This window comes from Carettochelys insculpta, chromosome 34 (assembly GCF_033958435.1).
Source record: "Carettochelys insculpta isolate YL-2023 chromosome 34, ASM3395843v1, whole genome shotgun sequence".
NCBI classification, from domain to species: Eukaryota; Metazoa; Chordata; order Testudines; family Carettochelyidae; genus Carettochelys; species Carettochelys insculpta.
Genome location: NC_134170.1, coordinates 1,367,465 through 1,393,652, shown reverse-complemented (window position 1 = coordinate 1,393,652; position 26,188 = coordinate 1,367,465). Strand labels below are relative to the sequence as shown.

Below are 26,188 nucleotides of genomic sequence, written 5' to 3'. Positions count from 1 at the left end.
GGTGAGGAGAGGGGCGCGTCGGTGGGGGATACGGGGGTGGGAGAGGGGCGCGTCGGTGGGAGGATACGGGGGTGGGAGAGGGGCGCGTCGGTGGGAGGGATACAGGGGTGGGAGAGGGGCGCGTCGGTGGGGGATACGGGGGTGGGAGAGGGGCGCGTCGGTGGGGGATACGGGGGTGGGAGAGGGGCGCGTCGGTGGGGGGATACGGGGGTGGGAGAGGGGCGCGTCGGTGGGAGGGATACGGGGGTGGGAGAGGGGCGCGTCGGTGGGGGGGATACGGGGGTGAGGAGAGGGGCGCGTCGGTGGGGGATACGGGGGTGGGAGAGGGGCGCGTCGGTGGGAGGGATACGGGGGTGGGAGAGGGGTGCGTCGGTGGGGGATACGGGGGTGAGGAGAGGGGCGCGTCGGTGGGGGATACGGGGGTGGGAGAGGGGCGCGTCGGTGGGAGGGATACAGGGGTGAGGAGAGGGGCGCGTCGGTGGGGGATACGGGGGTGGGAGAGGGGCGCGTCGGTGGGAGGATACGGGGGTGGGAGAGGGGCGCGTCGGTGGGAGGATACGGGGGTGGGAGGGGGGTGCGTCGGTGGGAGGATACAGGGGTGAGGAAAGGGGCGCGTCGGTGGGGGATACAGGGGTGAGGAAAGGGGCGCGTCGGTGGGGGGATACAGGGATGGGAGAGGGGCTCGTCGGTGGGGCGATACGGGGTGGGAGAGGGGCGCGTCGGTGGGAGGGATACAGGGGTGGGAGAGGGGCGTGTCGGTGGGAGGGATACAGGGGTGAGGAAAGGGGCGCGTCGGTGGGGGGATACAGGGGTGAGGAAAGGGGCACGTCGGTGGGGGGATACAGGGATGGGAGAGGGGCTCGTCGGTGGGGCGATACGGGGTGGGAGAGGAGCGCGTCGGTGGGGGATACGGGGGTGGGAGAGGGGCGCGTCGGTGGGAGGGATACAGGGATGGGAGAGGGGCGCGTCGGTGGGAGGGATACAGGGGTGGGAGAGGGGTGCGTCGGTGGGGGATACAGGAGTGAGGAGAGGGGCGCGTCGGTGGGAGGGATACAGGGTTGGGAGAGGGGCGCGTCGGTGGGAGGATACGGGGTGGGAGAGGGGCACGTCGGTGGGAGGGATACAGGGGTGGGAGAGGGGCGCGTCGGTGGGAGGATACGGGGGTGGGAGAGGGGCGCGTCGGTGGGAGGGATACAGGGATGGGAGAGGGGCGCGTCAGTGGGACGGATACAGGGGTGAGGAGAGGGGCGCGTCGGTGGGAGGATACGGGGGTGGGAGAGGGGCGCGTCGGTGGGGGACACGGGTGAGGAGAGGGGTGCGTCGGTGGGGGATACAGGAGTGAGGAGAGGGGCGCGTCGGTGGGAGGATGCAGGAGTGAGGAGAGGGGCGCGTCGGTGGGGGATACAGGGGTGGGAGAGGGGCGCGTCGGTGGGAGGATACGGGGGTGGGAGAGGGGCGCGTCGGTGGGAGGGATACAGGGATGGGAGAGGGGCGCGTCGGTGGGAGGGATACAGGGGTGGGAGAGGGCGCGTCGGTGGGAGGGATACGGGGGTGGGAGAGGGGCGCGTCGGTGGGGGATACAGGGGTGGGAGAGGGGCGCGTCGGTGGGAGGGATACAGGGTTGGGAGAGGGGCGCGTCAGTGGGACGGATACAGGGGTGAGGAGAGGGGCGCGTCGGTGGGAGGATACGGGGGTGGGAGAGGGGCGCGTCGGTGGGGGATACGGGGTGGGAGAGGGGCGCGTCGGTGGGAGGGATACAGGGGTGGGAGAGGGGCACGTCGGTGGGGGACACAGGGGTGGGAGAGGGGCGCGTCGGTGGGAGGGATACAGGGGTGGGAGAGGGGCGCGTCGGTGGGAGGGATACAGGGGTGGGAGAGGGGCGCGTCGGTGGGGGACACAGGGGTGGGAGAGGGGCGCGTCGGTGGGAGGGATACGGGGGTGGGAGAGGGGCGCGTCGGTGGGAGGGATACAGGGGTGGGAGAGGGGCACGTCGGTGGGAGGGATACAGGGGTGGGAGAGGGGCGCGTCGGTGGGAGGATACGGGGGTGGGAGAGGGGTGCGTCGGTGGGAGGGATATAGGGATAGGAGAGGGGCGCGTCGGTGGGAGGGATACAGGGGTGGGAGAGGGGTGCGTCGGTGGGGGATACAGGAGTGAGGAGAGGGGCGCGTCGGTGGGAGGATGCAGGGGTGAGGAGAGGGGCGCGTCGGTGGGAGGGATACGGGGGTGGGAGAGGGGCGCGTCGGTGGGAGGATACGGGGGTGGGAGAGGGGCGCGTCGGTGGGAGGGATACAGGGGTGGGAGAGGGCGCGTCGGTGGGAGGGATACGGGGGTGGGAGAGGGGCGCGTCGGTGGGGGATACGGGGGTGGGAGAGGGGCGCGTTGGTGGGAGGGATACAGGGTTGGGAGAGGGGCGCGTCAGTGGGACGGATACAGGGGCTCCTGCCTCTGGGGTGGATATCTGGTGATACCGGGACCGCTCGCCTCCTTGCTGTAATCACCAGTGCATATTTCAGTAATAATGTTCAGTGCCGAGCGAAGGGTCCCCGTGTCTCCGCCTGCCCCACCCCAGAGGTGGGCGCATCTTGGTGCTGGGCGAGGGTTTCCTGTGTCTCTGGGCTCCCCTCCCCAGAGGTGGGCACATCTCAGCGCCGGGCGAGGGGTCCCCGTGTCCCCGGCCGCCTCGCCCCAGAGGTGGGCGCATCTCGGCGCTGGGCGAGGGGTCCCCATGTCCCCAGCCGCCCCGCCCCAGACGTGGGCGCATCTCCTGTGATGGTGGAAGGAACAATGAGAGCTGGGTGTAGCTGTGGGCGGAGGAGGGCAGGTCTCGGCTCGCAGGTCTGGGGGTCTGAGGTGGCCCATGCTGAGTCCTGGTGTGTGTGATGCGCAGCTGTGAGCCCATCCCCTGCACGCCGTGATCCGAACCCAGAGCTCCCGTCGCCCAGCGCCAGGCCCTGACGATGAGTAACAAGGAAACCACAGAAGTCACTGGTGAGTCAGAATGGCGGACCCCCAGCACCCCCACTGCCCTCCCAGCACCCAGAGAGAACCCAGGAGTCCTGGCTCCCGGCCCCCTGTTCTTACCACCAGCCCCCACTGCCCTCCCAGCACCAGGGAGAGAACCCAGGAGTCCTGGCTCCCACCCCCTGCTCTGACCACCAGCCCCCACTGCCCTCCCAGCGCCGGGGAGAGAACCCGGGAGTCCTGGCTCCCGGCCCCTGCTCTGACCACCAGCCCCCACTGCCCTCCCAGCGCTGGGGAGAGAACCCAGGAGTCCTGGCTCCCGGCCCCTGCTCTGACCACCAGCCCCCACTGCCCTCCCAGCGCCGGGGAGAGAACCCAGGAGTCCTGGCTCCCGGCCCCTGCTCTAACCACCAGCCCCCACTGCCCTCCCAGCGCCGGGGAGAGAACCCAGGAGTCCTGGCTCCCGGCCCCTGCTCTGACCACCAGCCCCCACTGCCCTCCCAGCACCGGGGAGAGAACCCAGGAGTCCTGGCTCCCACCCCCTGCTCTAACCACCAGCCCCCACTGCCCTCCCAGCGCCGGGGAGAGAACCCGGGAGTCCGGGCGTGGGGCCCTGCTCTAACCACCAGCCCCCACTGCCCTCCCAGCGCCGGGGAGAGAACCCGGGAGTCCGGGCGCGGGGCCCTGCTTGCGGTGCGTAACGTGCCCCTTTGCCCCTGCAGAGAAGAGCCACTTGAAGGTTTTCCTGCCCAAGAAGCTGGTCGAGTGTTTGCCGAAGTGTGCGGCCCTGCCCAAGGAGCGACTGCGCTGGAACACCAACGAGGTGAGGAATGGGGCAGGGCCTGTCCCCTCCAGGGGCGCCAGCTCCCCCGGCCCAGGGCAGGACTGGCCGGCTCAGGGGGTGGGAATGGGGCAGGGCCTGGCCCCTCTAGGGGCGCCGGCTCCCCCCGGCCCAGGGCAGGACTGGCTGGCTCAGGGAGTGGGAATGGGGCAGGGCCTGTCCCCTCCAGGGGCGCCAGCTCCCCCGGCCCAGGGCAGGACTGGCCGGCTCAGGGGGTGGGAATGGGGCAGGGCCTGGCCCCTCTAGGGGCGCCGGCTCCCCCTGGCCCAGGGCAGGGCTGGCTGGCTCAGGGAGTGGGAATGGGGCAGGGCCTGGCCCCTCTAGGGGCGCCGGCTCCCCCCGGCCCAGGGCAGGACTGGCTGGCTCAGGGAGTGGGAATGGGGCAGGGCCTGGCCCCTCTAGGGGTGTGTTTCCCAAGGCCTCAGTGAGGCCCATTGGTGCTTTCCCCACTCCACCCATTGTCCAGAGCTGAGTTTGTGAGCGTTGGGCTGGGCTGGGCTGGGCTGGGCTGGGGGAGCCCCACTGAAAGTGGAGGAGTGTAGGGGGCTGTGGGGCCCTTGGGTGAATTGGGGGCCCATGGGAGGAGGGGTGCGCGAGGGCCCTCGGGGTCCCCCACCCAGCCATGTGCGTTGATGTATTGTAGGAGATCGCCTCCTATCTGATCGCCTTTGAGAAGCACGAAGAATGGCTGTCCTCTGCCCCCAAGACACGGTGAGTGCCTGGCAGGGGGCCGGGGAGGTGGGAGCCGGGGGGGAATCGGGGACACGTGGGGCGGGGCGGGTGTTCTCTGGGGCCGGGGAGGTGGGAGCTGGGGGGGAAATCAGGGAGCCGTGGGGCGGGGCGGGGCGGGGCGTTCTCTGGGGCCGGGGAGGTGGGAGCTGGGGGGGGAATCGGGGAGCCGTGGGGCGGGGCGGGGCGTTCTCTGGGGCCGGGGAGGTGGGGGCTGGGGGGGGAATCGGGGAGCCCCGGGGCGGGGTGGGGCGTTCTCTGGGGCCAGGGAGGTGGGAGCTGGGGGGGGGAATCGGGGAGCCGTGGGGCGGGGCGGGGCGTTCTCTGGGGCCAGGGAGGTGGGAGCTGGGGGGGAAATTGGGGAGCCCCGGGGCGGGGCGGGGCGGGTGTTCTCTGGGGCCGGGGAGGTGGGAGCTGGGGGGGGGAATCGGGGAGCCGTGGGGCGGGGCGGGGCGGGGCGTTCTCTGGGGCCGGGGAGGTGGGGGCTGGGGGGGAAATCGGGGAGCCCCGGGGCGGGGCGGGGCGTTCTCTGGGGCCGTGGAGGTGGGAGCTGGGGGGGGGAATCGGGGAGCCCCGGGGCGGGGCGGGGCATTCTCTGGGGCCGGGGAGGTGGGAGCTGGGGGGGGGAATCGGGGAGCCGTGGGGCGGGGCGGGGCGTTCTCTGGGGCCGGGGAGGTGGGAGCTGGGGGCGGGAATCGGGGAGCCGTGGGGCGGGGCGGGGCGGGGCGTTCTCTGGGGCCGGGGAGGTGGGAGCTGGGGGGGAAATCGGGGAGCCCCGGGGCGGGGCGGGGCGTTCTCTGGGGCCGGGGAGGAATCGGGCCCCCCACCCCCAGCTGACGCCCCGCCCCGCCCCACGGCCAGCCCCCCGAACGGCTCCATGACGCTGTACAACCGGAAGAGGGTGAAGTACCGCAAGGACGGGTACTGCTGGAAGAAGCGCAAGGACGGGAAGACGACCCGGGAAGACCACATGAAGCTTAAGGTTCAGGGCATCGAGGTAGGCTGGGGGGGCGGGCCCAGAGGGGCGGGGCCTCTTGGCTTGGCCGATCTGGGGGCGGGGCTGGGGTGGGGCTTAGCCGGCTGGGGTTGGGGCCAGTTGGCCCTGGGCGGGGGGGCAGTCATTCGTCGGGGGGGGCTGTGGGGCACCCCACAAACAGGCCCGATGGTGCAAGGCAGAGGGACCGCGTGGCTGGGTGCCCCCAGCTGGGCCTGGGACGTGGGGGGCCGGGTGCCCCTGGGGAGGGGCGAGAAGGGGGGGGCCGGGCGCCCCCGGGGAGGGGCGAGTCACTCAGGGGCCGGGCGCCCCCCAGAGCTGAGCCGACCCCTCCCCGTGCCCCCCACAGTGTCTGTACGGCTGCTACGTTCACTCGGCCATCGTCCCTACATTCCACCGTCGCTGCTACTGGCTCCTGCAGGTAGGGGGCAGGGGGGTCGCTGTGGGGGGGCCCCGGCCGGCAGGGGGCGCAGGGGGGACAGGGACAGAACACACGGGTCAGCCTGGGAACTGGGAGGTGTCGGCACGACCCATCTTGGGGGTCCCCGAGCTGGGCTCTGGCCCCCTTCTCCCCCTCCAGCCGGCCCGGCTCCTCCGCCCGCGTTCGGCCCGTCCCCCACCTGCCGGCCGGGGTCATGGAGAGCTGGGCCGGCCATTGCGGACGTGCAAGAAGTCACGGCACTGACGCTCCCCTCACCACTGCACACGGCTGCTGGGCCTGGGGAAACTGAGGCACGCCCAGGGTCACGGCAGGGCCGTGGGAAACACAAGTACCTAACTACCCTGCTCTAACCACCAGCCCCCACAGTGCTGGGGAGAGGACCCAGGAGTCCTGGCTCCCGGCCCCTGCTCTAACCACCAGCCCCCACTGCCCTCCCAGCGCCGGGGAGAGAACCCAGGAGTCCTGGCTCCCAGCCCCTGCTCTGACCACCAGCCCCCACTGCCCTCCCAGCACCGGGGAGAGAACCCAGGAGTCCTGGCTCCCACCCCTGCTCTAACCACCAGCTCCCACTGCCCCCCAGTGCTGGGGAGGGAACCCCGGCGTGGGAGGGAACCCCGGCGTCCGGGCACCGGCGTGGGAGGGAACCCCGGCATCCGGGCACCGGCGTGGGAGGGAACCCCGGCATCCGGGCCCCGGCGTAGGGAAGGGAACCCCGGCGTGCTGGCCCCGGCAGGAGGGAGGGAACCCCGGAGTGCTGGCCCCGGTGGTGGGGAGGGAACCCCGGCGTCCGGGCCCTGGTGGGGGGAAGGGAACCCCGGCGTCCGGGCCCCGGCGGGGGGGAGGGAACCCTGGCGTCCGGGCCTCTGCGGGTGGGAGGGAACCCCGGGGTGCTGACCTGTGCCCCGCAGAACCCGGACATCGTGCTGGTTCACTACCTGAACGTGCCGGCGCTGGAGGACGGTGCTAAGGTCTGCGGTCCCATCCTCTGCGCCATCAACAGCGACCGCAAGGAGTGGCTGAAGTGGTCCAAGGAGGAGCTGGTGGGGCAGCTGAAGCCCATGTGTAAGGGGGCTGGGGGGCTGGGGGGCGCCGGGGGAGGGCGCCTGGCCGGGCTCAGCCCCACCTATCTCCCCCCTCCGCAGTTCACGGGATAAAGTGGGGTTGCAGCAATGGGAATGGGACCAGCGAGTTCTCCATCGACCAGCTGGTTCAGCAGATCCTGGAGAGCCACCAGGCCAAACCGCCGCCCCGCACGCACGCCTGTCTCTGCAGCGCCGGCCTCGGTCAGTGCCGCTCCGCCCTGGGGTCCTGGCCCCCGGCCCCCGCTGCCCCCCGGAGTCCTGGCCCCCGCTGCCCCCCGGAGTCCTGGCCCCCAGCCCCCACCGCCCCCCGGAGTCCTGTCCCCCGGCCCCCGCCGCCCCGCACGCACGCCTGTCTCTGCAGCGCCGGCCTTGGTCAGTGCCCCTCCGCCCCGGGGTCCTGGCCCCCGGCCCCCACCGCCCCCCGGAGTCCTGTCCCCCGGCCCCCGCCGCCCCCCGGAGTCCTGGCCCCCGGCCCCCGCCGCCCCCCGGAGTCCTGGCCCCCGGCCCCCCCCGCCCCCCGGAGTCCTGGCCCCCCCCGCCCCCCGGAGTCCTGGCCCCCCACCCCCACCGCCCCCCGGAGTCCTGTCCCCCGCCGCCCCCCGGAGTCCTGGCCCCCCCCCCGCCCCCTGGAGTCCTGTCCCCCGGCCCCCACCCCCCCCGGAGTCCTGTCCCCCGGCCCCCGCCGCCCCCCGGAGTCCTGGCCCCCCCCCCCCCGGAGTCCTGTCCCCCGGCCCCCCCTGCCCCCCGGAGTCCTGGCCCCCGCCGCCCCCCGGAGTCCTGTCCCCCGGCCCCCGCCGCCCCCCGGAGTCCTGTCCCCCGGCCCCCGCCGCCCCGCACGCACGCCTGTCTCTGCAGCGCCGGCCTCGGTCAGTGCCCCTCCGCCCCGGGGTCCTGGCCCCCGGCCCCCCAGAGTCCTGTCCCCCGGCCCCCGCCGCCCCCCGGAGTCCTGTCCCCCCCCGCCCCCCGGAGTCCTGTCCCCCGGCCCCCGCCGCCCCGCACGCACGCCTGTCTCTGCAGCGCCGGCCTTGGTCAGTGCCCCTCCGCCCCGGGGTCCTGGCCCCCGGCCCCCACCGCCCCCCGGAGTCCTGGCCCCCGCTGCCCCCCGGAGTCCTGTCCCCCGGCCCCCCCCGCCCCCCGGAGTCCTGGCCCCCGGCCCCCACCGCCCCACACGCACGCCTGTCTCTGCAGCGCCGGCCTTGGTCGGTGCCCCTCCTCCCCGGGGTCCTGGCCCCCGCCTCCTCCTGGAGTCCTGGCCCCCCACCCCCACCGCCCCACACGCACGCCTGTCTCTGCAGCACCGGCCTCGGTCAGTGCCCCTCCGCCCCCGGCCCCCAGTGCCACAGGGAACCCCGGAGTCCTGGCCCCCGGTGCCCCCTGGAGTCCTGGCCCCCGGCCCCCCACCGCCTGCCAGCGCCGTGGGGAACCCTGGAGTCCTGGCCCCCACCCGACGCCACAGGGAACCCTGGAGTCCTGGCTCCCACCCCTCTGCTCTAACCACCAGCCCCCGCTGCCCCCCCAGCGCTGGGGAGAGAACCCAGGAGTCCTGGCTCCCGGCCCCTGCTCTAACCACCAGCCCCCACTGCCCTCCCAGCACCAGGGAGAGAACCCAGGAGTCCTGGCTCCCGCCCCCTGCTCTAACCACCAGCCCCCACTGCCCTCCCAGCGCCATTGAGAGAACGCAGGAGTCCTGGCTCCCGCCCCCTGCTCTAACCACCAGCCCCCACTGCCCTCCCAGCACCAGGGAGAGAACCCAGGAGTCCTGGCTCTGGTCCCCCTGCTCTAACCACCAGCCCCCACTGCCCTCCCAGCGCCAGGGAGAGAACCCAGGAGTCCTGGCACCTGGCCCCTGCTCTAACCACCAGCCCCCACTGCCCTCCCAGCGCTGGGGAGAGAACCCAGGAGTCCTGGTTTCCAGCCCCTGCCCCCCCCGCCCCCCCGGCAGAGTTGTCTGTGGGGTTTGAGGGGTGCTGGCGCCCCCTTGTGGCCTATGCTAGGTACTGCGGCCAGCCATGCTGGTGCTGTCCCATCCCTGTGCCCCCCCCAACCCGCCCCATGGCCACCCGCTGCGCCCCCTCCCCGTGTGGGGCTGGTCTGACGGGTCCTGGCAGCCATCCGGGGAGCCCCACTTTCTCTCCCCTGTCCCTCTGTCCCTCCCCCCTGCCCCTCACGGCCGATTCCGTCCGTCCGTCCCGCAGGCAGCCCGGGGGCTGTGCCCCACAAGTGCAGCACGACCAAGCATCGTATCATCTCCCCGAAGGTGGAGCTGCGGCCCCGCCCGGCGCCCCCAGAGCCCGGCCCGGAGCCACCCGCCGAGCCCCCGCCGGCGCGCTCCCCCGAGGCCCCCCGGCCCCCGCCCGCCGCCCTGGCGCTCTCTGTGGGGCTGCCCGCCAGCGCCCTGCTGCTGGTACCACCCGAGCACCGCCAGGGACTCACGCCCAGCCAGCACCTGGTGGCGAGCGACCCCCCGGCACCCCCCCCGCCCAGCCTGGAGACCGGCCCGGCCCCCTTCGACCCCGACTGCTTCCTCAACAGCCCCGCCCGGGGACAGACCTACGGCCGCCGGCCCCCGGAGCCGCCTGCCCCCAACCGCTTCTTCATCCAGGACGACGGGGGGGCGCCGGACCGGGGGGCGCCCAAGGGGGAGACGCCCATGGAGACAGGGGTGCCCCGGCCGTCGCCCCCCAAGGAGATCTGCTCCCTGGTCCAGCCGGCGCCAGCCGGGGGCCCCGACCTACCCTTCGGCCTCGACAGCTTCATCTCGGAGCTGCTGACGGCGGAGGCCGGGGCAGGGCAGGGGGGCAGCCCCCCACGCCCAGCCCTGGCCGACGCCCTCGGCGAGCCAGCAGCGCCCCCAGCAGGCGAGCCAGCGCCTGGTCCCCCCACTGAGGAGCTGCTGGAAATCACCGACTTCTCGCCGGACTGGGCCTACCCCGAGGTGAGCCGAAAACTGGACGTGGTGCGTAAGTCCGGCAGAGGCAGGCAGAGGATGGAGAGGCGAAGGGGTCACGCCAAAACGATACGGCTGGGAGGCCGTTAGGGAGATTCCCAAACCTGGGCCCTTCTTGTCCCAGTGACACGTCTGAGGGAGTGGCCGAGATGGAGCTGCCCTTAGAGGAGGTTTTGGAAGTAATTGGTGACAGTCACACGTCACCAGAACTCGGTGGTGTTCCCCGCAGAGTCGTGAATGAACTCCCATGTCCCACTGCGGGACTCTTGTCTGTGCTTTTGTAATTCTGCACCTCTTGACTGGGGATAGCTAATGTGATGCCAATCTTTAAAAAGGGCCGTAGCAGTGATCCTGGCAATTGCCCACCGGGCGATCTAACGTCCTACCGGGCAAATGAGTTACACACACAGGAAGCAATAACCTGGTCAGACACGCAGGCAAACACAACTTGCCGGGGAAAAGCCAGCGTGGTTTCCGTGAAGCGAAATCGTGCCTTACTGGTCTAGTCGTGTTCTTTGGGGGAGTCGGTGGACGAGGGGATCTGGTGGATAGGTTTCCAGAAGGCCTGGGGCAAGGTCCCTCCCCAAAGCCTCTCACGTCCAATAAGTTGTCCGGGGCAAGAGGGCCTGAGAACTGGTTCAAAGACTGGAAACACGAGGCAGGCACAAGCGGTCCGTTTGCCGAAGGGAGAGGGGTAACGTGCTGTTCCCCTGGGGCTGGGGAGGTGGGGGCTGGGGGGGAGTCCTGGGACCCCCCCGCTTCAGCCTGCTTGGCAGTGCGGTGCAGAAGGGGGTACCAGGCAGCTGGCGTTCGCGGGCGACACGAACCTGCGCGAGACGGGGAGGAACTGGGTGAGGGGGCGAGGAACCGGGAAACGCCCTTCTCTGGGGAAGCCACGCGTAGGGAGAGGAACCCCAGGGCCATGTGCGAGGGGCCGGGGGGAGGGGGTTCAGCTGCAGCCGTGTGCGAGGGGGAGCCAGGACTCCTGGTGGCCCAGTTCCCTGCAGCCGGGAGCTTGGGCTCATTAACGGGGTGGAGAGGAAGACGGGGCAGGGCGAGGGAAGGTGACAGCCTTGTGCCTGGCACACCGGGACTGGCGTGGCCCCGTCCCACGGGTTTCACGCAGGCGGGAGGGAGCTGTTCTTCCCCCGGCGGCGCCGTTCACCTGGGGAACTCCTCGCCGCAGGAGGCCGTGCCAAGCAGGACCTCCCCAGGGCGAAAGCCGGCCTGGGAGGACAGGTCCCTCCGTGCGTGGCCGTGTGCTGGGAGCTGGGGCCGGGCGACGGGAGGGAGCTCTCAGTTCCCAGCTCTGCTCCTGCCCCTGTTGGGAGACAGGACAAGGGGTTTGCTCTGACCCCTGTGGCCGTTCTCACGGGGCAGCTGGCAGGGCCGGGGGCAGAGACAGGGGAACTCCACACGGCTCGTCCCCTGCCTCCCCGCAGGGTGGCGTGAAGGTGCTGATCACGGGCCCGTGGACGGAGGAGACGGAGTCGTACGCCTGCCTCTTCGACCAGGTGGCTGTGCCGGCCGCACTCATCCAGTCGGGAGTCCTGCGCTGCTACTGCCCAGGTACGGCTGTGGCCTGCTGGGGGAAATGGGGCAGGGCCTGTCCCCTCTAGGGGCGCCGGCTCCCCTGGCCCAGGGCAGGACTGGCTGACTCAGGGGGTGGGAGTGGGGCAGGGCCTGGCCCCTCTAAGGGCGCCAGCTCCCCCCGGCCCAGGGCAGGGCTGGCTGGCTCAGGGGGTGGGAGTGGGGCAGGGCCTGGCCCCTCTAGGGGCGCCGGCTCCCCCGGCCCAGGGCAGGACTGGCTGGCTCAGGGGGTGGGAATGGGGCAGGGCCTGTCCCCTCTAGGGGCGCCGGCTCCCCTGGCCCAGGGCAGGACTGGCTGGCTCGGGGTGGGAATGGGGCAGGGCCTGTCCCCTCTAGGGGCGCCGGCTCCCCCCGGCCCAGGGCAGGACTGGCTGGCTCAGGGGGTGGGAATGGGGCAGGGCCTGGCCCCTCTAGGGGCGCCAGCTCCCCCCGGCCCAGGGCAGGGCTGGTTGGCTCAGGGGCAGGGAATGGGGCAGGGCCTGGCCCCTCTAGGGGCGCCGGCTCCCCCCGGCCCAGGGCAGGGCTGGCTGGCTCAGGGTGGGAATGGGGCAGGGCCTGGCCCCTCTAGGGGCACCGGCTCCCCCGGCCCAGGGCAGGACTGGCTGGCTCAGGGGGTGGGAATGGGGCAGGGCCTGGCCCCTCTAGGGGCGCCGGCTCCCCCCGGCCCAGGGCAGGGCTGGTTGGCTCAGGGGCAGGGAATGGGGCAGGGCCTGGCCCCTCTAGGGGCGCCGGCTCCCCCCGGCCCAGGGCAGGGCTGGCTGGCTCAGGGTGGGAATGGGGCAGGGCCTGGCCCCTCTAGGGGCGCCGGCTCCCCCGGCCCAGGGCAGGGCTGGCTGGCTCAGGGGCAGGGAATGGGGCAGGGCCTGGCCCCTCTAGCGGCGCTGGCTACCCCGGCCCAGGGCAGGGCTGGCTGGCTGGGGGGCAGGGAATGGGGGAGACTGCTGCATGTCCCCTCACCGCTGCTCCTCCTACAGCCCACGAGGCCGGGCTGGTGGCCCTGCAGGTGGCCCGAGATGCCCGGCTGGTCTCCACCTCGGTGCTGTTCGAATATCGGGGCCGTGGGTTCCTGGCACTGCCCAGCGCCCAGGTGGATTGGCTCTCCCTGGACGGTGAGTGGGGCGGGGAGGTGTGGGGAGGGGTTAACCAACCGGTCCACTGTGAACAAGGAGCATCCGGTCCCCTTCCTTCTCCAGCAGCCATAGGGGGCAGGGCCGGGAGCCAGGACTCCTGGGTTCTCTCCCCGGCGCTGGGAGGGCAGTGGGGGCTGGTGGTTAGAGCAGGGGGTGGGAGCCAGGACTCCTGGGTTCTCTCCCCGGCGCTGGGAGGGCAGTGGGGGCTGGTGGTTAGAGCAGGGGGTGGGAGCCAGGACTCCTGGGTTCTCTCCCCGGCACTGGGAGGGCAGTGGGGGCTGGTGGTTAGAGCAGGGGGCCGGGAGCCAGGACTCCTGGGTTCTCTCCCCGGCGCTGGGAGGGCAGTGGGGGCTGGTGGTTAGAGCAGGGGGTGGGAGCCAGGACTCCTGGGTTCTCTCCCCACTGCTGGGAGGGCAGTGGGGGCTGGTGGTTAGAGCGGGGGGGCCGGGAGCCAGGACTCCTGGGTTCTCTCCCCGGCGCTGGGAGGGCAGTGGGGGCTGGTGGGTAGAGCAGGGGCCGGGAGCCAGGACTCCTGGGTTCTCTCCCCGGCGCTGGGAGGGCAGTGGGGGCTGGTGGTTAGAGCAGGAGGTGGGAGCCAGGACTCCTGGGTTCTCTCCCCGGCGCTGGGAGGGCAGTGGGGGCTGGTGGTCAGAGCAGGGGGCCGGGAGCCAGGACTCCTGGGTTCTCTCCCCACTGCTGGGAGGGCAGTGGGGGCTGGTGGTCAGAGCAGGGGGTGGGAGCCAGGACTCCTGGGTTCTCTCCCCGGCGCTGGGAGGGCAGTGGGGGCTGGTGGGTAGAGCAGGGGCCGGGAGCCAGGACTCCTGGGTTCTCTCCCTGGTGCTGGGAGGGCAGTGGGGGCTGGTGGTTAGAGCAGGGGGTGGGAGCCAGGACTCCTGGGTTCTCTCCCCGGCGCTGGGAGGGCAGTGGGGGCTGGTGGTCAGAGCAGGGGGCCGGGAGCCAGGACGCCTGGGTTCTCTCCTCCTTTCTGCTGTTTACACCACATGTCCCAGGTAAGGGGGCGCAGGAGGTTACCAGAGATGAAGAGGGACCCCCTCTCCCCTCTGACAGGCACAAGCCTGGAGCTATTCCAGACTGGGCCAGCAGGTGGCAGAAGAGCCAGCTCAGGCAGCCGAGGATGGGGGGTGATTTGCAAGGGAGGGGCTGGGTGGGAGCCGAGCTCAGACATGGGGCCTGGGAATGTGACCTCCTGTCAGCCAGGGAGCCCTATAGTCCACTGGGATGGGGCGGCCAGAGAAACAGGGACCCCTCTTCCAGCGCTGAGATGCGCCCACCTCTGGGGCGGGACGGCCAATGACACGGGGACCCCTTAGCCGGTGCTGAGATGCGCCCGCCTCTGGGGCGGGGCAATAAGTCACATGCAAACCTATGTTTCTTTATAGGGAAGGGGAAAAGGTCTGGTGCTGCCCCTGCAATCCTCCCTCTGCTGTTGGGGGAAGGGGAGACTCCCCTGTACCCCGATAAAAGCCCATGGAGCTGGTCTGCAGCTGCAACCACCAAGTGTTGGCGAAAGCTACACAAAGCTGTTGGCACAGCTGGGGAGAGAACCCAGGAGTCCTGGCTCCGAGCCTCCCCGCCCCCACCCTGTGCACTGCCTCCCAACCCCACAGCAGGCTGGGCAGGTCGCTCCCCTGTCTCCTTCAGCCGGCGCCTGTCGCCTGCCCCCACAGCCCTGCCCATGGAGTGGAATTTCTAGCGGGGCTGGGCCGGGTGCCTGGTTTCCACGACGCTGAGTCACTCGCCTCAGAATACCCCGGCCGGCGGTAAGGGGACACCATCCCCAGCCCCCAGATCGCTGCCAGTGCTGGCGTCATCCCCACTGGTGACGTGGCTGGGGGCCCGGCCTGCAGGACAGTGTACCCTGTGCACTGGACACTCCCGCACACACACAACCCGCACAACCGCATGGGGAACCCAGACACAGTCGCACACTGCACAGCCGCACCGGGTACCCCCGGACACAGTCGCACACTGCACAGCCGCACCGGGTACCCCCGGACACAGTCGCACACTGCACGGCCCCACCGGGTAACCCCGGACACAGTCGCACACTGCACAGCCGCACCGGGTACCCCCGGACACAGTCGCACACTGCACAGCCGCACCGGGTACCCCCGGACACAGTCGCACACTGCACGGCCCCACCGGGTGCCCCCGGACACAGTCGCACACTGCACGGCCCCACCGGGTACCCCCGGACACAGTCGCACACTGCACGGCCCCACCGGGTGCCCCCGGACACAGTCGCACACTGCACGGCCACACCGGGTGCCCCCGGACACAGTCGCACACTGCACGGCCCCACCGGGTGCCCCCGGACACAGTCGCACACTGCACAGCCCCACCGGGTGCCCCCGGACGCAGTCGCACGCTGCACAGCCACACCGGGTGCCCCCGGCCACAGTCGCACACTGCACGGCCCCTCCGGGTACCCCTGGACACAGTCGCACGCTGCACGGCCACACCGGGTGCCCCGGCCACAGTCGCACGCTGCACGGCCCCACCGGGTGCCCCTGGACACAGTCGCACGCTGCACGGCCACACCGGGTGCCCCGGACACAGTCGCACTCTGCACGGCCACACCGGGTACCCCCGGACACAGTCGCACGCTGCACGGCCCCACCGGGTACCCCCGGCCACAGTCGCACGCTGCACGTCCACACCGGGTGCCCCCGGCCACAGTCGCACGCTGCACGGCCACACCGGGTGCCCCCGGCCACAGTCGCACGCTGCACGGCCACACCGGTGCCCCGGACACAGTCGCACTCTGCACGGCCACACCGGGTACCCCCGGACACAGTCGCACGCTGCACGGCCCCACCGGGTGCCCCCGGCCACAGTCGCACGCTGCACGGCCCCACCGGGTGCCCCCGGTCACAGTCGCACGCTGCACGGCCCCACCGGGTGCCCCCGGTCACAGTCGCACGCTGCACGGCCACACCGGGTACCCCCGGACACAGTCGCACGCTGCACGGCCCCTCAGAGTACCCCCGGACACAGTCGCACATTGCAGGGCCCCACCGGGTACCCCCAGACACAGTCGCACGCTGCACGGCCCTACCGGGTGCCCCCGGACACAGTCGCACGCTGCACGGCCACACCGGGTGCCCCGGACACAGTCGCACGCTGCACGTCCACACCGGGTGCCCCCGGACACAGTCGCACGCTGCACGGCCCCACCGGGTACCCCCGGACACAGTCGCACGCTGCACGGCCCCACCGGGTACCCCCGGACACAGTCGCGCACCGCACAACCCCCAGGTACCCCTGGACACAGTCGCACACTGCACGGCCCAACCGGGTACCCCCGGGCACAGTCGCACATTGCAGGGCCTCACCGGGTACCCCCGGACACAGTCGCACGCTGCACGGCCCCACCGGGTATCCCCGGGCACAGTCGCACACTGCACGGCCCCACCGGGTACCCCCGGACACAGTCGCGCACCGCACAACCCCCAGGTACCCCTGGACACAGTCGCACACTGCACGGCCCCACCGGGTACCCCCGGGCACAGTCGCACATTGCAGGGCCCCACCGGGTGCCCCCGGACACAGTCGCACGCTGCACGTCCACACCGGGTGCCCCCGGGCACAGTCGCACGCTGCACGTCCACACCGGGTGCCCCCGGGCACAGTCGCACGCTGCACGTCCACACCGGGTGCCCCGGACACAGTCGCACGCTGCACGGCCCCACCGGGTACCCCCGGGCACAGTCGCACACTGCACGGCCCCACCGGGTACCCCCGGGCACAGTTGCACATTGCAGGGCCTCACCGGGTACCCCCGGAAACAGTCGCATGCTGCACATCCACACCGGGTGCCCCCGGGCACAGTCGCGCACCGCACAACCCCCAGGTACCCCCGGACACAGTCGCGCACCGCACAGCCGCAGCGGGTACCCCTGGACACAGTTGCAGATGGCTGCACAGGACACACTACCACTCACCTCCCCGCCAGCTTTCCTTGGACACGCCACAGCCGTGGCGGGAAGGGGTTAACAGCTGCCTGGGATCCCCCCCGCCCTGGCCAGCAGCTGGGAGGACGGCTGTCGGGGTGGGGGGCAGGAGCCCCCCAGCTATTTCTGGTCCCTTCAGGGGCTGTGCTGCAGGCTGGCGCCAGCCGGGGGCTCGGCGGGGGATCCCCCCCGGGATGTCACCGGATCTAGGGTGGGAGCTGGGGGCCCCGGGAATCCTGGCCGGGAACAACACGGTGCTCCTAGGCCCCCCCGCCTGCCCGCCCACCCCGGATCCCAGCCAGGAAATGCCAGTTCCTGCAGGGAGTCATTTAAACGCCCGCGGGAACCGCTGCCGCAGCCGGCCTGTACCCCCGCCATGGACAGGGCAGGTAGGGCTGGGGGCGGCCCCTGGGGAGTTCCTGGCGGGGGGCTCCGGGGTGGGCAGGGGCGTTCTGGGTGTGGAGGTTTCTAGGGGATCAGAGCTTTATGGCAGGCAGTGGGCCAGGGCCAGGGCCAGGCTGGGGGGCGTTGGACCAGGCGCTGGGCAGGGAGGGAGAGATGCTCACGGACTAATCCCCCCACCAGGCAGGCAGATGAGCCGCCTGGCCCCGGAAATTAACCCGGCTAATCCCAGCCGTCCACAGGGTGAGGAGAGCAGGGAACCTCGCTCAGCCGCCCGGACTCCTGGGTTCTCTCTCCAGCGCTGGGAGGGCAGTGGGGGCTGCTGGTTAGAGCAGGGGGTGGGAGCCAGGACTCCTGGGTTCTCTCCCCGGCGCTGGGAGGGCAGTGAGGGCTGGTGGTTAGAGCAGGGGGTGGGAGCCAGGACTCCTGGGTTCTCTCCCCGGCGCTGGGAGGGCAGTGGGGGCTGGTGGTTAGAGCAGGGGGTGGGAGCCAGGACTCCTGGGTTCTCTCCCCGGCGCTGGGAGGGCAGTGAGGGCTGGTGGTTAGAGCAGGGGCTGGGAGCCAGGACTCCTGGGTTCTCTCCTCAGCGCTGGGAGGGCAGTGGGGGCTGGTGGTTAGAGCAAGGGCTGGGAGCCAGGACTCCTGGGTTCTCTCCCAGCACTGGGAGGGCAGTGGGGGCTGGTGGTTAGAGCAGGGGCTGGGAGTCAGGGCCCAGTGGGGACATACAGAGCTTCTTTGTGAGCATCCCCTTATCCTGCCCCCCCAGATAACCAGTTCAGGATGTCAATCCTGGAGCGGCTGGAGCAGATGGAGAAGCGCATGGCCGAGATGGCAGCATCCTCCCAGCAGCAGCGGGGGGCCCCCAGCGAGGCCCCCCCCACCCCGGTGAGACCCAGGAGTGGGGGCTGCAGGAGCCGGGTGTGGGGGTCAGCTCGGTCACGAGCAGTGATATCCCTGGGGTCCAGGACAGGGGCTGGAAGACGTAATGATCAGGTCTGGTTTGCTGGGGCTGGGACCAGGACTCCTGGGTTCTCTCCCCGGCGCTGGGAGGGCAGTGTGGGGGCTGGTGGTTAGAGCGGGGGGTGGGAGCCAGGACTCCTGGGTTCTCTCCCCAGTGCTGGGAGGGCCGTGGGGGCTGGTGGTTAGAGCAGGGGCCAGGAGCCAGGACTCCTGGGTTCTCTCCCCGGTGCTGGGAAGGCAGTGGGGGCTGGTGGGTTACAGAGTCAGGCCCCATTGCTCTTTGGAGCCACCCCCTCCCCTGCCCTCCCCTCCCCGCCGGGGCTGACGTCACGCCCCCCCCCTTAAGACCGCCCAGCCTGTTGCTATTCCGGGCGGGGGGATTACAGAGGCATTTTCCAGCCTGGCCGCCCAGGCATTCTTTCCAGTCTGAGGAAGGGGAAAATCGCTGGGGGGCGGGGGGCAGGAGTTCCCAGTCTGGGCCTTTATAAAGGTCAAGCAGGCTGGGCACTGAACCCCCCTTAAACCCCCTCCCATGCCAGCCACCTCTGGGGTGGGACGGCTGGTGACACGGGGACCCCTCGCCGGCGCCGAGATGCGCCCATCTCTGGGGAGAGGCAGCCGGTGACAGGGGGACCCCTCGCCCGGCGCCGAGATGCGCCCACCTCTGGGGCGGGGCGGCCGGTGACACGGGGGCACTGAGACGCACCCAGTGCTGGGCCGGGGGGCTGCTGACGGTGCTGGTCTCCCGCAGGCGGGCGCGGACTCCTTCGAGGAGCGCATCGTGGGCCTGTGCGAGAAGATGATGTCTCATGCGCCCTGGCCGCCCTCCGGCACCCTGGCCCACGACGCCTGCTTCCGTGGCATGACCCTGTTGCACCTGGCAGCTGCCCAGGGCTACGCCCGCCTCATCCAGACGCTCCTGAAGTGGCGGTGAGTTCCTGGGGCCCCAGGGGATCCCCCTTCCCCCCGGCAGTGCGGGGTCTCTGACTCGCAGCTCTCCCCAGGAACCTCAGTGCTGACAGCCTGGACCTGGAGCAGGAGGTGGACCCCTCAACGTTGACCACTTCTCCTGCACCCCACTGGTGAGAGGCGGCTGGGCCGGGCCGGGCCGAGGGGGCAGCGCCCGCCCTGCGCGGGGACAGCGCCCCCCTCTGACCCCGCCCCTGTGCCCCCCAGATGTGGGCCTGCGCCCTGGGCCACCGGGAGGCTGCGCTGCTGCTGTACCGCTGGAACGGGCGGGCGCTCGCCATCCCCGACTCGCTGGGCCGCCTGCCGCTGGCCGTGGCTCGTGCCCGGGGCCACCTGGGGCTGGCTGCCCGGCTGGAGGAGCTGCAGCGCCAGGAGCCTGAGGGGCAGCCCCCCGCCTCGCCGCTCTCCGCCAGCCCCCGACACCGGGCTCAGCACCGGCCAGCGGCGTCTCCTCCCCCTCTGAGCTCTCCGACTCCTCCAGCCCGGAGCCTGCCGGCCCCATGGACCTCGGCCCCCCCGGCTGGGCCGCCGGGAGACCCCAGCCCGCCCCGCTTCTTCCCCGCGTGCCAGGGGCCCCCTGGGCCAGAGCTGCTGCCTGACGGCGAGAACGCTGAGAATGAGGAATTCCTGCCCCGCTCCGACGTGCTGCAGGTACCGGGGTGGGCGTGGGCTGTGGTGGGCACCCGGCCCTGCCTGCTGGGATGAGGGGCAACTGAGGCGGGTACCCCACAGAGGAGAGAGCTCAGGAGCCCGGGCTCCCAGCCCCCACTGTCCCTCCTAGCTCCAGGAGAGAACCCAGGAGTCCTGGCTCCCACCCCTGCTCTAACCACCAGCCCCCACTGCCCTCCAGCACCGGGGAGAGAACCCAGGAGTCCTGGCTCCCACCCCCTGCTCTAACCACCAGCCCCCACTGCCCTCCCAGCACCGGGGAGAGAACCCAGAGTCCTGGCTCCCGCCCCCTGCTCTAACCACCAGCCCCCACTGTCCTCCCAGCGCTGGGGAGAGAACCCAGGAGTCCTGCCCCCAGCCCCTGCTCTAACCACCAGCCCCCACTGTCCTCCCAGCGCTGGGGAGAGAACCCAGGAGTCCTGCCCCCAGCTGTGACCCCCAAGCCCTGTCCCCTGCTGGCGGTGGCAGGGCGTGAACCCAGGCATCCGGTCTGTGCCCGCAGGTGGACATGATGGCCCTCGCACGGCAGATCATTGAGGCGACACCGGAGCGCATTAAGCAGGAGGATTCAGCGGCTCGGCTGAGGCGCTGCTGCGGGAGCGAAGCGGGAACCTGGGGCTGAGCGAGACCATGTCCTGGCTGGCCGGGTACCTGGAGAGCGTCGACCAGGTGCCCAGCGCCCCCCCAGCACAGGTACCGGGGGCCAGGCTCCAAGGGGCAGGAGTGGGGCAGGGCCCGGCTGGCTCTGGGGGGCGGGAGTGGGGCAGGGCCCGGCCGGCTCTGGGGGGCGGGAGTGGGGCAGGGCCCCGGCCGGCTCTGGGGGGCGGGAGTGGGGCAGGGCCCGGCCGGTTCTGGGGGGCGGGAGTGGGGCAGGGCCCAGCCGGCTCTGGGGGGCGGGAGTGGGGCAGGGCCGAGCCGGTTCTGGGGGGCAGGAGTGGGGCAGGGCCCGGCCGGCTCCAGGTAACAGGGCTCCGTCTCCTCCCCAGGCCGGCAGCCACCCCACGGCTGTGCCTGAGCCCCCTGGCAGCCCCTCTGGGGAGCTGCCCCTCGAGCGCCTGCCCCCGCCCCCCACAGCCGCCGGCTGGGCGGAGTTCCTCAACGCCTCGGCCAACGGGCGCATGGAGAGCGACTTCGCCTTGCTGACGCTGTCCGACCACGAGCAGCGCGAGCTGTACGAGGCCGCCCGCGTCATCCAGACCGCCTTCCGCAAGTACAAGGTGCCCCCGGCAACCAGCGCTTCCACGGCAACAGGGCCCACGCAACCGGCTGTACTGACCCCGGTAACCGGGATCCCCATGGCAACAGCATCCTGGTCTGTACTGTCCCCGGTAACCGGGATCCCCATGGCAACAGCATGCCATGTGGTGCAGTCCCTGGTAACCAGGATCCCCATGGCAACAGCATCCCATGCTGTGTTGTCCCTGGTAACCAGGATCTCATGACAACAGGCATTTCACATTGTACCAGCCCTGGCAACCAGTGCAGCCCCCTGGCAACAGCATTCCCACACCATATCATCGTCTAGTTCCAGGGACCCCCTGTTGTGGTGTCCCCTGGGAACCAGGATCCCCACAGCAACAGGCATTCCATGCTGTAGTTTCCCCATGGCAACAGGCATCCAGTGCTGTACTGTCCCCAATGCAACAGGCGTCCCATCTTGCCCTGTTGCCTAGCAACTGGGATCCCCATAGCCACAAGCATCCTGGGCTGTGCTGGCCCCTGGCAACCAAGATCCCCCAGCAACAGGCTCCGCACAAACTGGCCCCGTACCACGCTGCCATCGGGGGAGCCGCCCCTAAGGCCCCTCTCCCCACAGGGCCGCCGGCTGAAGGAGCAGCAGGAGACGGCGGCTGCCGTAATCCAGCGTTGCTACCGGAAGTACAAGCAGGTAAAGCCCAGCCGGGGCCCGTGCTGCCCTTCCGGGGCACAAGGCTGGGGCAGCCGGGGCGGGGGGAACAGGTGCTCCGTCCCCCTCACCGGTGGTGGCCAGGCCCCGGCGGGGCTCTCAGCTGGGCCGCCCCAGCCCATTAACACTCTTCTCTCTGTCCTGCAAGCTCACGTGGATTGCACTGAAGGTAACAAGGGGCCGGAAGGAGCCAGGACTCCTGGGTTCTCTCCCCGGCGCTGGGAGGGCAGTGGGGGCTGGTGGTTAGAGCAGGGGGCCGGTGGTTAGAGCAGGGGGCCGGGAGCCAGGACTCCTGGGTTCTCTCCCTGGCGCTGGGAGGGCAGTGGGGGCTGGTGGTTAGAGCAGGGGCCGGGAGCCAGGACTCCTGGGTTCTCTCCCCACTGCTGGGAGGGCAGTGGGGGCTGGTGGTTAGAGCAGGGGGTGGGAGCCAGGACTCCTGGGTTCTCTCCCCGGCGCTGGGAGGGCAGTGGGGGCTGGTGGTTAGAGCAGGGGGCCGGGAGCCAGGACTGCTGGGTTCTCTCCCTGGTGCTGGGAGGGCAGTGGGGGCTGGTGGTTAGAGCAGGGGGCCGGGAGCCAGGACTCCTGGGTTCTCTCCCGGCGCTGGGAGGGCAGTGGGGGCTGGTGGTTAGAGCAGGGGGCCGGGAGCCAGGACTCCTGGGTTCTCTCCCCGGCGCTGGGAGGGCAGTGGGGGCTGGTGGTTAGAGCAGGGGGCCGGGAGCCAGGACTCCTGGGTTCTCTCCCGGCGCTGGGAGGGGGCAGGTGCTGGCCCAGGCTCCCCCCTGACTCGGCCGCTCCCCGCAGTATGCCCTGTACAAGAAGATGACGCAGGCAGCGATCCTGATCCAGAGCAAGTTCCGCAGCTATTACGAGCAGAAGAAGTTTCAGCAGAGCCGCCGGGCGGCAGTTCTCATCCAGCAGTACTACCGCAGCTACAAGGAGTACGAGAAGCTCAAGCAGGGCCACCGCGCCTCTGCCGCCATGCAGCAGAAGATGAAGTGAGTGCTTGGACGCCTGGCAGTGGCGCCCCGCCCCAGAGGTGGGCGCATCTGTGACGGGGTTCCGGGGTCCCCAAGCGCTGCCCCCCGGCCGCAGGCAGGAGGGACTCTCACCCAGCAGGTAGAACGGGAGGTTTATGAGGCGCCAGAGCCCAGCTCAGCACAGAGGGGTCAGTACAGCTGGCAGAGACAGTCATTCCAACCCGTCCTGGGGAGAGGAGCCCGAGGGGGGCCCCTCTGGGGTGCAGCTTCCCCCCGCGCCAGGCTGGCTGCCCTCCAGCTCCCTCTCCCCCCAGCTTCTCACTGCCGCCCCCATTCCAACCCAGCTCGGCTCCTCCCTGCTCTGTGCTCAGGGCAGAGGTGTTACCTGCCAGCCTAGGGTACAGCCCAGGGGTCATCCTTAGCCGCTGGGAGCTGCTCTGCCTGTCACGCACATCCAGCCTGAGTCTCACATACACCCCACAACTCCATCACAGCATCTTAGCACTGAGTGAGGGTTCTGCGTATCACCGGCTGCCCCGCCCCAGAGGTGGGCGCATCTCGGCGCTGGGCGAGGGGTCCCTGTGTCACCAGCCGCCCTGCCCCAGAGGTGGGCGCATCTCGGCGCTGGGCGAGGGGTCCCTGTGTCACCAGCCGCTGTGCCCCAGAGGTGGGCGCATCTTGGCGCCGGGCGAGGGGTCCCTGTGTCACCAGCCGCCCTGCCCCAGAGGTGGGCGCATCTCGGCGCTGGGCGAGGGGTCCCTGTGTCACCAGCCGCCCTGCCCCAGAGGTGGGCGCATCTCGGCGCTGGGCGAGGGGTCCCTGTGTCACCAGCCGCCCTGCCCCAGAGGTGGGCGCATCTCGGCGCTGGGCGAGGGGTCCCTGTGTCACCAGCCGCTGTGCCCCAGAGGTGGGCGCATCTCGGCGCTGGGCGAGGGGTCCCTGTGTCACCAGGCGCCCTGCCCCAGAGGTGGGCGCATCTTGGCACCGGGCGAGGGGTCCCTGTGTATCTGCCCCACCCCAGAGGTGGGCGCATCTTGGCACCGGGCGAGGGGTCCCTGTGTATCTGCCCCACCCCAGAGGTGGGCGCATCTTGGCACCGGGCGAGGGGTCCCTGTGTATCTGCCCCACCCCAGAGGTGGGCGCATCTCGGCACCGGGCGAGGGGTCCCTGTGTCACCAGCTGCCCTGCCCCAGAGGTGGGCGCATCTCGGCACCGGGCGAGGGGTCCCTGTGTATCTGCCCCACCCCAGAGGTGGGCGCATCTTGGCACCGGGTGAGGGGTCCCTGTGTATCTGCCCCACCCCAGAGGTGGGCGCATCTTGGCACCGGGCGAGGGGTCCCTGTGTATCTGCCCCACCCCAGAGGTGGGCGCATCTTGGCACCGGGCGAGGGGTCCCTGTGTATCTGCCCCACCCCAGAGGTGGGCGCATCTTGGCACCGGGCGAGGGGTCCCTGTGTATCTGCCCCACCCCAGAGGTGGGCGCATCTTGGCACCGGGCGAGGGGTCCCTGTGTATCTGCCCCACCCCAGAGGTGGGCGCATCTTGGCACCGGGTGAGGGGTCCCTGTGTATCTGCCCCACCCCAGAGGTGGGCGCATCTTGGCACCGGGCGAGGGGTCCCTGTGTATCTGCCCCACCCCAGAGGTGGGCGCATCTTGGCACCGGGCGAGGGGTCCCTGTGTATCTGCCCCACCCCAGAGGTGGGCGCATCTTGGCACCGGGCGAGGGGTCCCTGTGTATCTGCCCCACCCCAGAGGTGGGCGCATCTTGGCACCGGGCGAGGGGTCCCTGTGTATCTGCCCCACCCCAGAGGTGGGTGCATCTTGGCACCGGGTGAGGGGTCCCTGTGTATCTGCCCCACCCCAGAGGTGGGCGCATCTTGGCACCGGGCGAGGGGTCCCTGTGTATCTGCCCCACCCCAGAGGTGGGCGCATCTTGGCGCCGGGTGAGGGGTCCCTGTGTATCTGCCCCACCCCAGAGGTGGGCGCATCTTGGCACCGGGCGAGGGGTCCCTGTGTATCTGCCCCACCCCAGAGGTGGGCGCATCTTGGCGCCGGGCGAGGGGTCCCTGTGTATCTGCCCCACCCCAGAGGTGGGCGCATCTCGGCGCCGGGCGAGGGGTCCCTGTGTATGCTGCTGCCTTGCTCCACCTTGACTTCGGGCCTCGTCTCTCCCCAGGGGCACGTTTCTCACCAAGAAGCAAGATCAGGCCGCCCGAAAGATCATGCGTTTTCTGCGTCGCTGCCGGCACAGGTCTGTCAGCACCAGCGCCGGGGGGCCTCCAGGGTGTGGCCAATGGGGTGGGAATCTGGGTCCCTGCAGGGGCTGAGGGCGGGGAGGGAGATGTTACAGGGGGGCAGTTGTGGGGCACCACCTGGAGGGGGGGGTCAAACCAGGGCAAGATGCTCAGAGCCAGGGCCACCGACAGCCAAGACTGGGGGGTCTCCGCGGTCCGGCCCAGAGCAGCCCTAGAGCGCTTCTGTCCCCGTGCCAGCCCGCGAGAGTCACCCCAGTTCTCCCCAGGGCAGCGGGCACCTTCCCCCCACCCCCAGGAGCGCGCCGGGCCGGGACAGCTGAGAGGTGCTGGGCCCTGTCCCCCAGCCCCGTCCCCCGGCCAGCGGGCACCTCCCCCCCACCCCCAGGAGCGCGCCGGGCGGGACAGCTGAGAGGTGCTGGGCCCAGCCCCCCAGCCCCGTCCCCCGGCCAGCGGGCACCTCCCCCCCACCCCCAGGAGCGCGCCGGGCGGGACAGCTGAGAGGTGCTGGGCCCTGTCCCCCAGCCCCGTCCCCAGGCCAGCGGGCACCTCCCCCCACCCCCAGGAGCGCGCCGGGCCGGGACAGCTGGGAGGTGCTGGGCCCTGTCCCCCAGCCCCGTCCCCAGGCCAGCGGGCACCTCCCCCCCACCCCCAGGAGCGCGCCGGGCCGGGACAGCTGAGAGGTGCTGGGCCCTGTCCCCCCAGCCCCGTCCCCAGGCCAGCGGGCACCTCCCCCCCACCCCCAGGAGCGCGCCGGGCGGGACAGCTGAGAGGTGCTGGGCCCTGTCCCCCAGCCCCGTCCCCAGGCCAGCGGGCACCTCCCCCCCACCCCCAGGAGCGCGCCGGGCGGGACAGCTGAGAGGTGCTGGGCCCTGCCCCCCAGCCCCGTCCCCAGGCCAGCGGGCACCTCCCCCCCACCCCCAGGAGCGCGCCAGGCGGGACAGCTGGGAGGTGCTGGGCCCTGTCCCCCCAGCCCCATCCCCAGGCCAGCGGGCACCTTCCCCCCACCCCCAGGAGCGCGCCGAGCGGGACAGCTGAGAGGTGCTGGGCCCTGTCCCCCAGCCCTGTCCCCCGGCCAGCGGGCACCTCCCCCCACCCCCAGGAGCGCGCCGGGCGGGACAGCTGAGAGGTGCTGGGCCCTGTCCCCCAGCCCCGTCCCCCGGCCAGCGGGCACCTCCCCCCCACCCCCAGGAGCGCGCCGGGCCGGGACAGCTGGGAGGTGCTGGGCCCTGTCCCCCAGCCCCGTCCCCAGGCCAGCGGGCACCTCCCCCCCACCCCCAGGAGCGCGCCGGGCCGGGACAGCTGGGAGGTGCTGGGCCCTGTCCCCCCAGCCCCGTCCCCCGGCCAGCGGGCACCTCCCC

General features: G+C 71.5%; 1 protein-coding gene across 1 annotated transcript in view; it reads left to right on the top strand.

Annotated features, from left to right (window-relative positions):
- Positions 1-26,188, top strand: part of CAMTA2 (calmodulin binding transcription activator 2) — a 28,893-nt gene that overhangs the window by 461 nt on the left and 2,244 nt on the right. Inside the window, 21 exon segments of the mRNA XM_074982900.1 lie at positions 2,889-2,989; positions 3,685-3,785; positions 4,447-4,514; positions 5,394-5,529; positions 5,876-5,947; positions 6,877-7,030; positions 7,111-7,251; positions 9,246-9,985; positions 11,440-11,566; positions 12,562-12,696; positions 17,860-17,978; positions 18,805-18,983; positions 19,058-19,101; positions 19,104-19,135; positions 19,230-19,673; positions 20,194-20,263; positions 20,266-20,384; positions 20,732-20,908; positions 21,508-21,579; positions 22,399-22,592; positions 24,752-24,826. Of these exon segments, the coding sequence (XP_074839001.1) occupies positions 2,959-2,989; positions 3,685-3,785; positions 4,447-4,514; positions 5,394-5,529; positions 5,876-5,947; positions 6,877-7,030; positions 7,111-7,251; positions 9,246-9,985; positions 11,440-11,566; positions 12,562-12,696; positions 17,860-17,978; positions 18,805-18,983; positions 19,058-19,101; positions 19,104-19,135; positions 19,230-19,673; positions 20,194-20,263; positions 20,266-20,384; positions 20,732-20,908; positions 21,508-21,579; positions 22,399-22,592; positions 24,752-24,826 (3,230 nt within the window). The 5' untranslated portion in view covers positions 2,889-2,958.